At 37.8% G+C, this 12,673-nt stretch overlaps 1 protein-coding gene across 1 annotated transcript in view; it reads left to right on the top strand.

Moving 5' to 3' along the window:
- The window catches only part of OTOGL (otogelin like), a 183,932-nt gene that overhangs the window by 32,612 nt on the left and 138,647 nt on the right, over positions 1 to 12,673 (top strand). Inside the window, exons 11-17 of the mRNA XM_027842532.1 lie at positions 238 to 344; positions 915 to 1,040; positions 3,774 to 3,882; positions 5,097 to 5,143; positions 5,645 to 5,790; positions 6,948 to 7,071; positions 10,977 to 11,154. Of these exons, the coding sequence (XP_027698333.1) occupies positions 238 to 344; positions 915 to 1,040; positions 3,774 to 3,882; positions 5,097 to 5,143; positions 5,645 to 5,790; positions 6,948 to 7,071; positions 10,977 to 11,154 (837 nt within the window). The remainder of the gene's footprint in view (positions 1 to 237; positions 345 to 914; positions 1,041 to 3,773; positions 3,883 to 5,096; positions 5,144 to 5,644; positions 5,791 to 6,947; positions 7,072 to 10,976; positions 11,155 to 12,673) is intronic.

The following is a 12,673-nucleotide window of genomic DNA, read 5'->3' as shown; positions in this document are numbered from 1 at the left end:
CCCCACAGAGAAACAGTCATCAATGTTCACCAGTCCAAATATCTTATATTTGTCTATCTTCTACACTGAAATATATACTCAATAATAAAGAGAATGCATCCTGTCACCAATGATTATTGAAATTCCCACAAAGTGACTGGCAAGAAACAGAAGGAGAAACCTAGTGGTCTAGAAAGGTCACAGGCTTGATCACTGTCTATTCTTTGTGCAGGATTCTGGTTCCTTTGTATTTTTCAGAACTAATGATGATCATACCTATTGCCGAGCTGCTACAGAATATGCGCGAGCTTGTTCCCATGTTGGTTATCCCATTCAGGAATGGAGAGATGACTTTCCAGCATGTGGTATGTTTTCTGTTTTTTCCAAGTTTGGTATATTTGTTGATGTTTAAGTTTAGCCAACTTAGAACTTTAGCTAGGGTGGGAACAATGGTGCTTTGTCCTAAGGCACTTACATTTAGAAGGTTCTCATAACACCAAGATTCCTTAAGCAGACCAGAAAGAACTACAAAGTGGTTCAAGAGACTAGTTAGCTAAAATAGAAAGCTAAATATGGTGACTACTTTCAGAAATGCTCTCACCCCTCCTCCTGTCCCGCCATGGTGGCAGCTTAAGTGAATGCCTTTCACATTCCACCTGATGCCATGCCATTTTTTTCTCCCCTTCATGATGTCTTCAGTGGCAAATGAAAGCATGTTTTGTGCCATTTGTCCTAAGTACAACAACTCTTAGTTACAGGGCTGCTCTGAGCCAACAATTCGTAGCTCCAAGTGCTCAAAATGGACTCTGAGTGTGATCTGGCCATAGGAAATTAAAAAAAAAATTATTGTTACACTGTACCTGATTACGATGTCTTTTCCTCTGAAAAAGTTGAGAATGCAGTTAACTGACACCTCCTCTGCTTGAATATTTCAGCTGATAAATGTGATGATAGTCTTATACATCGGGATTGTATCAGCTGTTGTCCACCCATCTGCACTTTTGAAAAAGAGTGCCTTGGAAGCAATCTTCATTGTCTCGATGGATGTTACTGTCCTGACGGTAAGTGTTTCCATCAAATTAATACAACCTTGTGGAGTATAGGGTGTCTGACCTCAAAGGAAAAAGGAGGGGATGATCTTGGGCGACCTCGTTGGTCTTTAGTTATGATTTATGGCTCGTGGAACAATGCCAAAGGAGCTTTGGTCAAGAGTGTTTAGCAGAAGCTTCAGTTTGCAAACTTCTCACTGAATTCAGACACAAAGGTGTTTTGGATGTCACAGCAGAGAAACTTCTTTAATTGGGTATTTAAAGACATGTAATAATTGGAGCTGCATCTGTGCTTTAAAATTAAAGTAAATTTGAGGTGGAGGTAGAGGAGTAAAGCCAAACCTATTATAATACTTTGATTTTTATTCCAGTTTTAATATTTACTTGCATATTTAATACAGATTTATATTTAAGAAGATTTTCTCCCATGCATTGTTTGACAAACAGCCAACTTTTTGTCAGCTTTTACAAAAAACAGTTTTTTACAATTCACCTTTACCCCATCCACAACTGGAGCAAATTTGCTAATTTGGGAAAATATCTGATCTCAGCTAGCACCAACTTCCCCTTTGTAGTAATTATTGGAATCACAGATGTGGCACTCATTATGGCTCACGCTACCAACCCACATTCCCTCTGAGATCCATAGGAAGCAACGACTACTACCGTCCCTCAGGGTTTTCTCCACCCCAACCCATGTTTCAAGGCTCTGTGTTCAATGGAGCCTCCACTAGTGACCCCATCGTCTCTCCATTTTTGGAATTCCTATGGTACTTATAATCTGTACTAATTAGTACTATATAATGTATTTCTCTCTAGTTGTTTCATTCAATTCAGCAAACCTTTATGTTCAATAACAACTGACACATGTGATAGGAGTCGGCATCATACAAAGGAGGAGTTAGAAAACCTGGGTTTGAATTCCAGCTCTGCTGTTTCCTCCCAGGGTGACCTTGGCCAAGTGATTTCATTTCTTTGGGCCCAAGCTCCTCATCTGCAAAACGAGGGCATTAGATAACATGGCTTTAAAGGTCTCTTTGTTTCCACCTCCCTTGTCCCCCCAACCCCCCACCAATCTTTCCCACCTTTGTTTGTTGTCTTCCTCTCTTAGAACGTAAGCTTCTTGAGGGCAGGAACTGTCATGCTTATTTCTGTATGTACTCCCAGCGCTGAGCATAGTGACTGAAAAAAATACTAAAAATATCAAGGAATTCTTTTTCCTTCGTTTTTCCAACTCTAAATCTACCATCCTAATTGCTTTGAAGTTTGCTAAGCACTTTACATACATCATATAGCTTGAGCTCCACAACAACACTGTGAGGTAGAGACTAGGGGTTTTCTTATTCTCATTTTATAAATGAGGAAACTAAGGCTCAGAGCTGTAAAGTGAATTTTCTATGGTCATACAGTTACTAAATATTGTACATGGGATTTGAACCCTGGTTTTCGTAGCTCAAAGTCAAGGACTCTATCCATTTATATACCATGCTGTTACTTTAACTATGTGGTAGATTCCATGAGGGTAAGGACTGGAAGTTATTAGCACTTTCCCATATCTTCCCCATGATGCTTAGCTCAGTGAGCACTTTTAAAGCACTCAATATGTTTGATTCAATGAAAGTTTGAAAATGGAGCCTTGCAATAGTTATCATTGATTTCCGGGTGCTCCATTGACTTGCTGTGTGAGTGTGTTTTAATCTTCTCTACCTCAGCTTCTTCTTCATACTTCAAAGATCTAAAGTTTCATCACTCTTTATATTCCTACCAACTCAGGCTTTTGTATAATCAGTGAAAATATCTATTAGGCACTGACTATGTGTCAAGAACTACGGTAAGTACCCATAATACAAATACAAAGGGACTCTCAAGGAGCTTGCTTATTAATCAGGAGAGACAACGTATACAGGGGAGTGGTGGTAAGCTTGGGAAATCCCAGGGATCCTTAAAAAATAGCTTGCAAGAAGAAAAATCCAACTCCTTTTTATATTATATGGAAGTAAATGTGAGAAATGATAAAGACAGGGCAGCTAGGTGGTGTAGTGGATAGAGCTTTGGCCTTGGAGTCAGGAGGACCTGAGTTCAAGTATGGCCTCAGATACTTGACACTTACTAGCTGTGTGACCCTGGGCAAGTCACTTAACTCCTATTGCCTCACCAAAAAGCAAAAAAAAAAAAAAGGTAATGATAAAGGGGATGATTTCAGGAAAAAACCTGAAAAGACTTACGTGAACTGATACAAAGTGAAGGGAGCAGAACTAGAACTTTGTACCCAGCAAAAGCAATATTGTAATGATAATCAACTGTGAAAGATTTAGCTGATCTGATCAGTGCCATGATTCAGGACTGTTCCAAAGGACTCGTGATGAAAACTGTTATCTATCTTCGGAGAGAGAACCGATGAATTCTGAGTACAGATTGAAGCACATTTTTTCACTTTATTAGTCTTGCTTTCCCCACTGCTCCTCTCCCCCTACAACATGGCTAATATGAAAATACATTTTGCATGACTTTATATGTCTAATGAATATCACATTCCTTGCCTTTTTTATTAGGTAGGGGAGAGGGTAGAAGGAGGGAGAGAATTTGGAAGTGAAAATAAAAATAAAAAATTAAAACTTAAAAAAATGCTTGTTGATTGACGGATTGATTGAAATAGGACCATGTGATGCAGACATGGCATGAAGCAGAACTGCAATGCTTTGTTTTTATTTTAAGCACTGTCTTTAAATATATACTTTCACACAGGCCTCATAATGGACAATGGAACTTGTGTAGCCTTGGAAAGATGCCCCTGTAGTTACCGTGGATTATCTTATTCGGTTGGTTCAATAATTGAACAAGAATGTTCTGAATGGTAGGTTGCTTTCTCTTTTTAATGGTTTCTGTTGGTAAGATGGAGGATCCTTCCTACTCTCTGTGTCATAACCAATCATGGGTCCTGTCTTCAACACGATCACTCCTATCATCATCCCTCAACACTCCCCTTCCCTTGCCCCTGTCCTTTGCTCTGCAAAGCTCCCGACCTCCACCCCTTCTCCTCTTCTGACTCTTGGATTCTCAAACACCAACAAAGGCAGCTGTTCAAGAGTCATTGGGAAGATTGCAACCCTAACCTGTCTCCCAGAACATCTTATGACTACCAAAAGTGACCCTCAGAGGGGAGGCTCTTTGTTAGGGGGAAATGATCTGTGAGTAAGAGGCTTGCTTCCATACTTTCCACTTTGGGTGACTTACATGGGATGAAAGAGATATATGAATTATGATCTGGGTTGCAGATTTCATAATAACATCTTTTTCCCATTTTCCAAACTTGCATATTATTGTCAAAGTTACCACCATCCTTCCAAAGTTACCACCCAGGTTTTCAGAATCTCAATGTCATCACCTTGACTCCTCACCCTACCTCCTCCTGTATACCCAATCAGTTGCCAAATCTTATCTATTCTGTCTCCATAATTTTCATATCTGTAACATTTTGCCTGCTCACCCAGCAACCACCTAAGTTCAGGTCCTCATCATCTTTCCCCCATATTAATGAAGTATGTTCCTAATTGGCCTCTTTTCCTCAAGTCTCTCCTCAATCCAATCTATCCTCCACTTAGCTGCTAAAATGATCTCTCCAAAATTCAGGTCTGACCATATCATCCCCCTACTCAATAAACTCCAGTGGTTTCCTATTGACTCTTGGATCAAGTATTTCATTCTCATATCTTTTTAAGGTTTCTATTTTGGGTATGTTTTATAAAGTACATAATTATCAGTAGAATAGCATACACATGTGATTTATAAATATATGTATATATTTATAAATGTATATATATTTACAAATATAGACTTATAAATAAGTCTATACATATTAAGGGTACATGTTCAAAACACTTTTTTAATGGATGGGATGCATGATAAAAAAAATTTTGACAACTACTACTCTGGGCAATCAGTTCATCTTTTCTGAAATTTTTTTCTAGCTTGGCTTCCTTAAAATCTATCAATATTCTTTTCTGAACATTAATCAATATAATATTTGAACAGATATTAACACAGTGTTCTGCATTGTGTCTCATTTAGTGTTTGTGTTGCTGGAACTTGGAATTGCACGAAGTTTGATTGTCCAGGTAACCTTATAGTTATTAACTTTTCCATTGAGCAATTTTCTCTAAAAATAGAAGCAGAATCAGCTCTAAGAAGTGGATGGAAATACATTGACTGAATTTGTGCATGATCTGCCCCTCATGGACAAAAGAGCAAATAGTAGTGATGACCTGTAAGAAATTCAGAAGTATGCCAGAATCCAAAAATTGGATTACAAACCAGAAATCAGGATACAACCAGGGAATGGCAATTAGATGAAATATTTCACTTGGTTCTGTGACAACATATTAGAAATTTGCAGTGGGTTGTAAAATGTAATGAGAATAGTGGAAAATATATCATTTGATGAATTAAAAAAAATTGAACTGAATAATTTGGGAATTTGTTCTAGAAACTTGTCAAAAACAGCCACTTATCAATTAAGTTACTGAATAGTTAGTCTTTCAATAATCAAGTTACATGATTATTCTATCCTGAGCTGAGTTGTTTTTATTCTTTCCATCTATCTCCCTTTTGGTTTCTAGTTGAGTGCTCAGTGGTCGGTGATTCTCATTTCATGACTTTTGATGGTCGACATTATACATTTTTTGGTGTCTGCCAGTACATTCTTGTGAAAGGGACTGGGAAAGATAAATTCACAATCACTCTACAGCAGGCTCCTTGTGATGAGGTAAGAAAGACAATCTTAATTAAAAATCAAAATGACTGCTACTCAAAGATTTCAGATGACAAGTCATGTAACCCAACCCTGGTAACAAAAGTCAATGGAAGTTTTTTCCTTGACTAAATGAGTAAAATAATAATGAAACAAATCCACAGTGGCATAAATAATTATATTTTTTCTTGGTAAAAGTGATTTCTTTCATACTTAGCTTTTGAGCCTTTCATGCATGGTTGCATAAGGAAAATAAGTATTTGGTTGCATTAGAACAGGTGTCTTAAAGACATAAATTCTTTTGATGACAGGATTGAATAAATTTAATACATTGCCAAATGTATATGAGGAATTTCTTAATGTACTAGAACATTTATTTTGTATAGAGTTTCTTGAATGAATAAATATGTAAGTAATTTATAGTGAAAGAAACTGAGGCCTTTTGTCAACCTCTCTAAATTTGAGTGTGTCAAATTTTTTACTTTGTATCCCTAGTGCTTAGCACAGAGCCTGGCACATTAAAAACTCCTTAATGAATGCTTGTAGACTTACAGTTCTAACACTTAATCTGGCTTAATTTAATATCAAGTGTTCAAAATAACAACAAAAGATTATATTTTTGATAATGTGTGCACTCATATTTACATAGTGATTTGTAGTTTACAACATGATAACATCTCATTAGATTCTTACAACAATCCTATGAGGTAGGGAGGCAATTGAATTTTCCATTTAAAAAATGCATGTCATGAAGTTAAATCTGCTTCAGAGGTTTAAATGGTAATAATCTTTTTATTTTATTTTATTTTGTCTACTCTGTGTGTGTGTGTGTGTGTGTGTTTTATGTGTCGTCTCCATACATTTTAAAATGTGCATCAGTGCACTTTGTGCTACAAAAGGAAATCTTATGTGGACACTTAAAAAAAAACCCAATACATTCCTTATTTTCTTGTTCTATGTTGAAGATACCAACAAGCATTTATTTACCTCTTACCATGTGCCAGGCATTAAGCTACACTCTGGGCAGAAGACTTCTGAATTAGAAGGCATAATTGTGTCTTTGAATTGCCCCTTTTAATTTACAACTGCTCTTGTGCCTAGGATGTACATTTTGGTCAATTCTTTTTCTCTCTCTCTCTCTTTTTTTAATCAATTATCTGTTTTGTGTTTAGAGCCTTGACTGGGCCTGCTTGCAATCAGTAGCACTACTTCTTGAGGATGATTTTAATAAACAAGTGATCCTCAATAGAGGAGGTGAAATCCTTACAGGCCCGAACCAAGGTTTTAATTTGAATGGTAAGCAACACTCTTTAAACATGTTTTTAATTGAGATCTTGTTTTTATATCCCCTTGGTTTCCTGGTATATCCCTCCCACCTCGTAGAGCCATCCCTTCTTGTTGTTGGCCCTTCCTTCTTGAAGAGGACCATGACATCAGGGAGATGATGCCATGACTTGCAAGTGAATTGGAATTAAGTGAGGCAGGGCTGTGCAAAGTCACCAGCCTCACTTTCTTCTCTGGAGCCATCTGGGTCCAGTGGCAAGATATAGATTAGAATGATTAGAGATGGTCCAGCTAGAGCCATCCCTTAAAACAAAAGATAAGGAAGAAAAATAACAGTCTGGCATAATTCACAAATACATCAATAAAGTCTGTTAATACATGCTGGGCCCCGTATCCATAGTCCCCCACCTCTGTAGAGAAGCGAGGGAGGTACATTCTCATATCTATTCTTCAGAGTCAGGCTTGATCATTATAATTACATAATGATAAAATTCAATTTTTTATTGTTGCTTCCATTTACATTGTGGTAGTAATGCTATACAGTGTCTGGAAAGTCTTGGGATAGTTTTAAACTATTAAAAATTAAGCTCCTTAAAACTGTACTGAAACTTTTGGGAACACTCTGTGTATTATTTCCTACTTTTGCTTTACTCCGATTTTCCTCATTTCATATAAGAGGAATGCTCTCAATGGTCATTTTTCTCATGATAAAGCCTCAGAGCATAGCTCTGTGTCCTGAATCTGAAGAGCCTAGGCAGCTAGGTGGTACAGTGGATAGAGTGCTAGGCCTCACCTCAGAAAGACCTGAGTTCAAATCCAGCTTCATAGACTTACCTCGCTAGGTTGTTTTGAAGGTTACATGAGATAATATTTATATATTGTTTATTAATATTGTCCAGGCTGGACATATCAGGATAGTAGTGAGAACAGAGAAAGTGGGTCAAAAATGAGAGAGATTGAAAATGGACAAGACTTAGTTCCATACCTGGGATGTTGTCCGTTCTCCTCTCTGCTTCTGTCATCCCCACTTAATATTCTACATTAGTACTTCTTATTTAGTGATTTTCACACCCTTTGGGTGGTTGTGACAATGGTCCAAGGGGTTCATACTAAAAATTCTTCCATGATGCCATAAGCATTAAAAAAGTGCAGGATATTATCAATAATATATTAAATTACCTTGGGAATTCAACACACATTTTGCTATTCTTGCTGAAAAAGGGTTTGAGGAACACAAAATATTGAGAACCAATGTATTACACCTGACTGAAGCTCCAACACATCCATGAAGCCTTCTGTAACCTTTCCATCCCACAGGAATCTCTCTTGTTTCCAAATTACTAAAATACCAGTTGTCCATACCACTCATTTATCTATCTAACTTTTTATGTGGGCATGCCTTGCCTACCCAACTAGACTATAAACATTGATGATCAAGTTGGGTACAATGGAAGGGGCACTGATTCTGGAGTCTGTGATGTCTCTGTCTTTGATTCATACCTATGTGACTTCGCGCAAGTCACTCAAGCTGAGGCATCTGTAAAATGAAGAGATTAACCTAGATGGCCACTGAGGACCATTCCAGATCTCAATCTATAGTCAGAGACATTTTTGATTCTCCACAGCATCTGTCACAAAGCCACCACCACAGTTCACGTCCAATACATATTTGTATAAATATAATATGGCAGGGGGATCATGAAAAGAGAAGGATGAGTTAAAAGTGACTGCAAAATTTTGAGCTCAAGTGACTTTGAAAATGAGATCCCCATTTACCAAGTCAGGAGATAAATGAATAGTACAGGAAGAAGGGTGGTGAGTTACGTGTTGAGCATGTTGAAGTTGAGGTATCGGCAAGACGTTCCAGATGAGACACCCAGCAGACAGCTGGAGACTCTGCACTGGGACTTGGGGAAAAGAAGGTAACAAGATGTAAATGGAGTCAGCAGCACATAGGTAACAATCAAAGCTATGACATTGACTGAGATCTTTAAAGAAGGGCTTTATGGGGAGAGCAAAAGTCAGTGGAGAAGCATTTATTAGATGATTGTTATTTACTGGGACTGAGCTGGGCATACAAAAACATAAATGAACTAAATTTGCCCTCAAGGAACTTACATTCTGTCATGGGACATAAAATGTACACATAAAAATATATGTAAAATACTTACAAAGTAAATACAAGATAACTTCAGGAAGAGCTAGGTGGCTCAGTGGATCGAGTGCCAAGTCTTGAGTCAGAAAGACCTGAGTATAAATCTGGCCTCAGACATTTACTAGTTGTGTGACCCCGGGCAAGTCACTTAACCCTGTTTGCCTCAATTTTTTCATCTGTAAAACGAGCCAGAGAAGGAAATGGCAAACCACTCCAGTATCTCTGCCAAGAAAACCCCAAATGGGGCCACAAAAAGAGTTGGACACATCTGGACAATGACTGAACAACAATAACAACAGACTTCATGAGAAGAAAAAAAGGCAAAGCACCCTATTCAGGGACTTTAGGAGGAAGAGGCAATCTGTATAGTTGTGAGAAGGCCAGCCTTCAGAGTTGTGAAGACTTGGGTTCAGCGCCTACCCCTAACATGTATGAGCTGGAAGAGTATTACCATGTTACTTCTTTGTTCAGTATCCCAGGCAAATCTCTCAGAGGGTAGGTTGACACAAAGAGTGAACACTTCCCCATCTGCCTCTTCCCTGTGCCCCCACCCCCACCCCCAAAAGGGAGGAAGAAGATGCAGAAGTGGAAATAGAAGAGAAGTAGTTTTAGGGTCGTGGAAGCCATAAACGTGAAAGCACTTTTTATATTTGTAGTTAATAAAAATTTCCAGTGTATAAACTATACTTGGCTTTATGTTTATGCAAAAATGAGTTGCTGAAAATTGAGTGCAAATTGTTTTTTTCTTAATGGAATTATATTCTAATGCACTAGGAGAATTTATTATTTAAAGAATAATCACCTCTTAATTTTCTGCCAATAAATCTGAATGTTCATGTACTTTGTTACAAATATGTTTTTTTTTTTTTTAACAATTCTCTCAGTCTCGGGAAGATAAAGATCTAATTCTCACTACTCTACTACAGTCTGAGCTAGTACAGAGAGTGAAATATTATCTCAGTAAACCTTGGGATTAACATTAAGCCTGTTAATAGACATAAGTTAAACAGATTCACAGAATTCACAAAATCGTAGAAATTGAGGTTTAGAAGAACTGTTAGAAGCCATTTGGTCAAACCAAACCCATAAGGCACCCATTATAATTTTTGTTGTTTAGTCAGGTCTGACTCTTTATGACCCCATTTGGGGTTTTCTTGGCAAAGATACTGGAATGGTTTGCCATTTCCTTCTCAAGCTCATTTTATAGATGAGGAAACTGAGGCAAACAGGGTTTGCCCGGGGTCACTCAGCTTGTGAGTGTCTGAGCCAGATTTGAACTCACAAAGATGAGTCTTCTTGACTTGAGGCCCAGTGTTCTAGTCATTGTGTCACCTAGCTACTTATTATAATATACTTTACAATTGATTATTCAGACTCTGCTTAAAGACCTTCAAGGTAGAGGAACCCACCAACTTTCAAGGTGTCCCATTCTACTTTTGGGCAACTCTGAATTGTTAGGAGGTTTTTTTTTCTTTTTCTGACACTAAGCCTAAATTCTAAGTCAGACTCTGCCAGGTACAGCACCAGACCCAAGGATGATACCACTACTTCTCTTCTCCAAGCCAAGATGGATCATTACCTTGATCCTTATACTCCCAGAACTCTAGATCCCATATATTTGGTCACTTCACATTTCAGGAGAAAAATACTTCTGGCTGAGAGCTGGAAATATCTCAGAACATTCCTAGAGGTTCTTGGGAGATCCTAGAGAGTTGTTGAGTTGAACTATAGGAGCTGATTTATGTGCTTTCTTCTTGTGCAGGCCATGTTGAAATTCGAAATCTGTCCTCTTTATTTATTGTTCTGAAAACTAGATTTGGTTTAAAGATTATATTTGCTAAAGATGGGGCAAGACTTTATATTCAACTCAGTACAGACTGGAAGAGGAGAACAATGGGTCTGTGTGGAACATTCAATGGGAACATAAGGGATGATTTCATGTAAGTATTAACTTTGCATCATTAACTTGAGTCTAGTGACTGATCTCATAAAGGATGAATTATTGACTAAGTTCTCTGATAGATGCTTATTACACCAAGAAACATGACTATATTTTAAAAATTTATCTAGCTTTTTAAACATCAACTTCATTTAATATTCTCTTCCTTGGTATTCGAGACCATCCACAAGCAGATGCCACCGTACCTTTATAGTCTTATCTCTTATTACTTCCCTCCATGTACTGTGCATTTCAGCCAAACTGGATGGTTTCAGCCTCTCAAATGTGTATCATCGTTCCCTAATCTCTATGCCATGGGCAATTCCTTGACATTCCTGTTCTGGAGATTTCCTCCCCTTTCCATCTTGGTCTGCTCTTCTTTTAGAGCCAATCTCAAATGCCCCCTCCTGCAAGAGACCACCTCCTCTGATCACTCCAGTGGGTGATGACCTTCTCTCCCATCATCACTGTTTTCTGACTTCCTAATGAGCTTATCATGCAATATCATAGAGTGTAGCTCTCTCAATTGTTGTCTTTCCCCCTTACTGGAAGGTGAGTCTAGCAAAAGCAAGGAATTATTTGAGTAAGTTTTGAGTTCAAGGACAGTATTTTATTTATACTTTGAATCACTCCCAGCACTTAGCATGGGAACAAGGTCTGTCTTTCTGTCTCTTTCTCTGTCTCTCTCGGTATATAGATAAATACACAGATATGTGTATTGTGAGTATACATACATATACATACATACTCACATTCCGTATTGCATGTCCTAAGAGTCTTAATGTAATTTTAAGTGTTAATAATTTAAAACTGTACCAAGACTTTTAGGACACCCTATATACACAAATGTGTGTGTGTGTGTATATATATATATATATATATACACACATTTGTGTATATATATATATACATATGTACATACTCACATGTATACATGCATATATGCATTTCTGTGTATAGAGAGCAGGTCCTGAGGTTAGGAAGATCTGGGTTCAGATCCCACCTCTTACAGCTACTGGCTGTGTGACCTATAGCAACTCACGTAAGCTCTCAGTGTTTTAGGCAAGGTGCCAGCTTGCAGAGGTAGAAAACTCACTCAGGAGTTCCCTATTCCAATGAAATTATGGAACCATCTCTATCCAACATAATAATAATTTTTCTAAATAACTTTGTTTTAGTCTCCCAGTTTGTTTAGTTTTGGCTGCTATGCACACTTTATAGACATGGAGAACAACGTGCGATCATCTGTGTTTTTAAGCAGTTGATTGATGAGTGTTCATTGAACACTTATTTCTTGCCCACACTAGGCTAGGCGCTCTGAGTCCTACAGAAGACTTAGGAAAAATGACCTCTTTCTGTTAACGAGCTAAGTTAGACAATACAAAATACCTCAATTAATCAACAAAGTGTCTCTTGTGTGTTAAGGGTTTGTTATAGGCATGCATTGCTATACAAAACCAACCAGAATTTAAAACTACCTTGGACCAAGTATAATTTTGTGTCAGTCGACTTGCCTGCTC

This window comes from Vombatus ursinus, unplaced genomic scaffold (genome assembly GCF_900497805.2).
Source record: "Vombatus ursinus unplaced genomic scaffold, bare-nosed wombat genome assembly UNPS02014874.1, whole genome shotgun sequence".
Lineage (NCBI taxonomy): Eukaryota > Metazoa > Chordata > Mammalia > Diprotodontia > Vombatidae > Vombatus > Vombatus ursinus.
The sequence above is the reverse complement of the archived record's forward strand: the minus strand, read 5'-3'. Positions and strand labels throughout refer to the sequence as shown.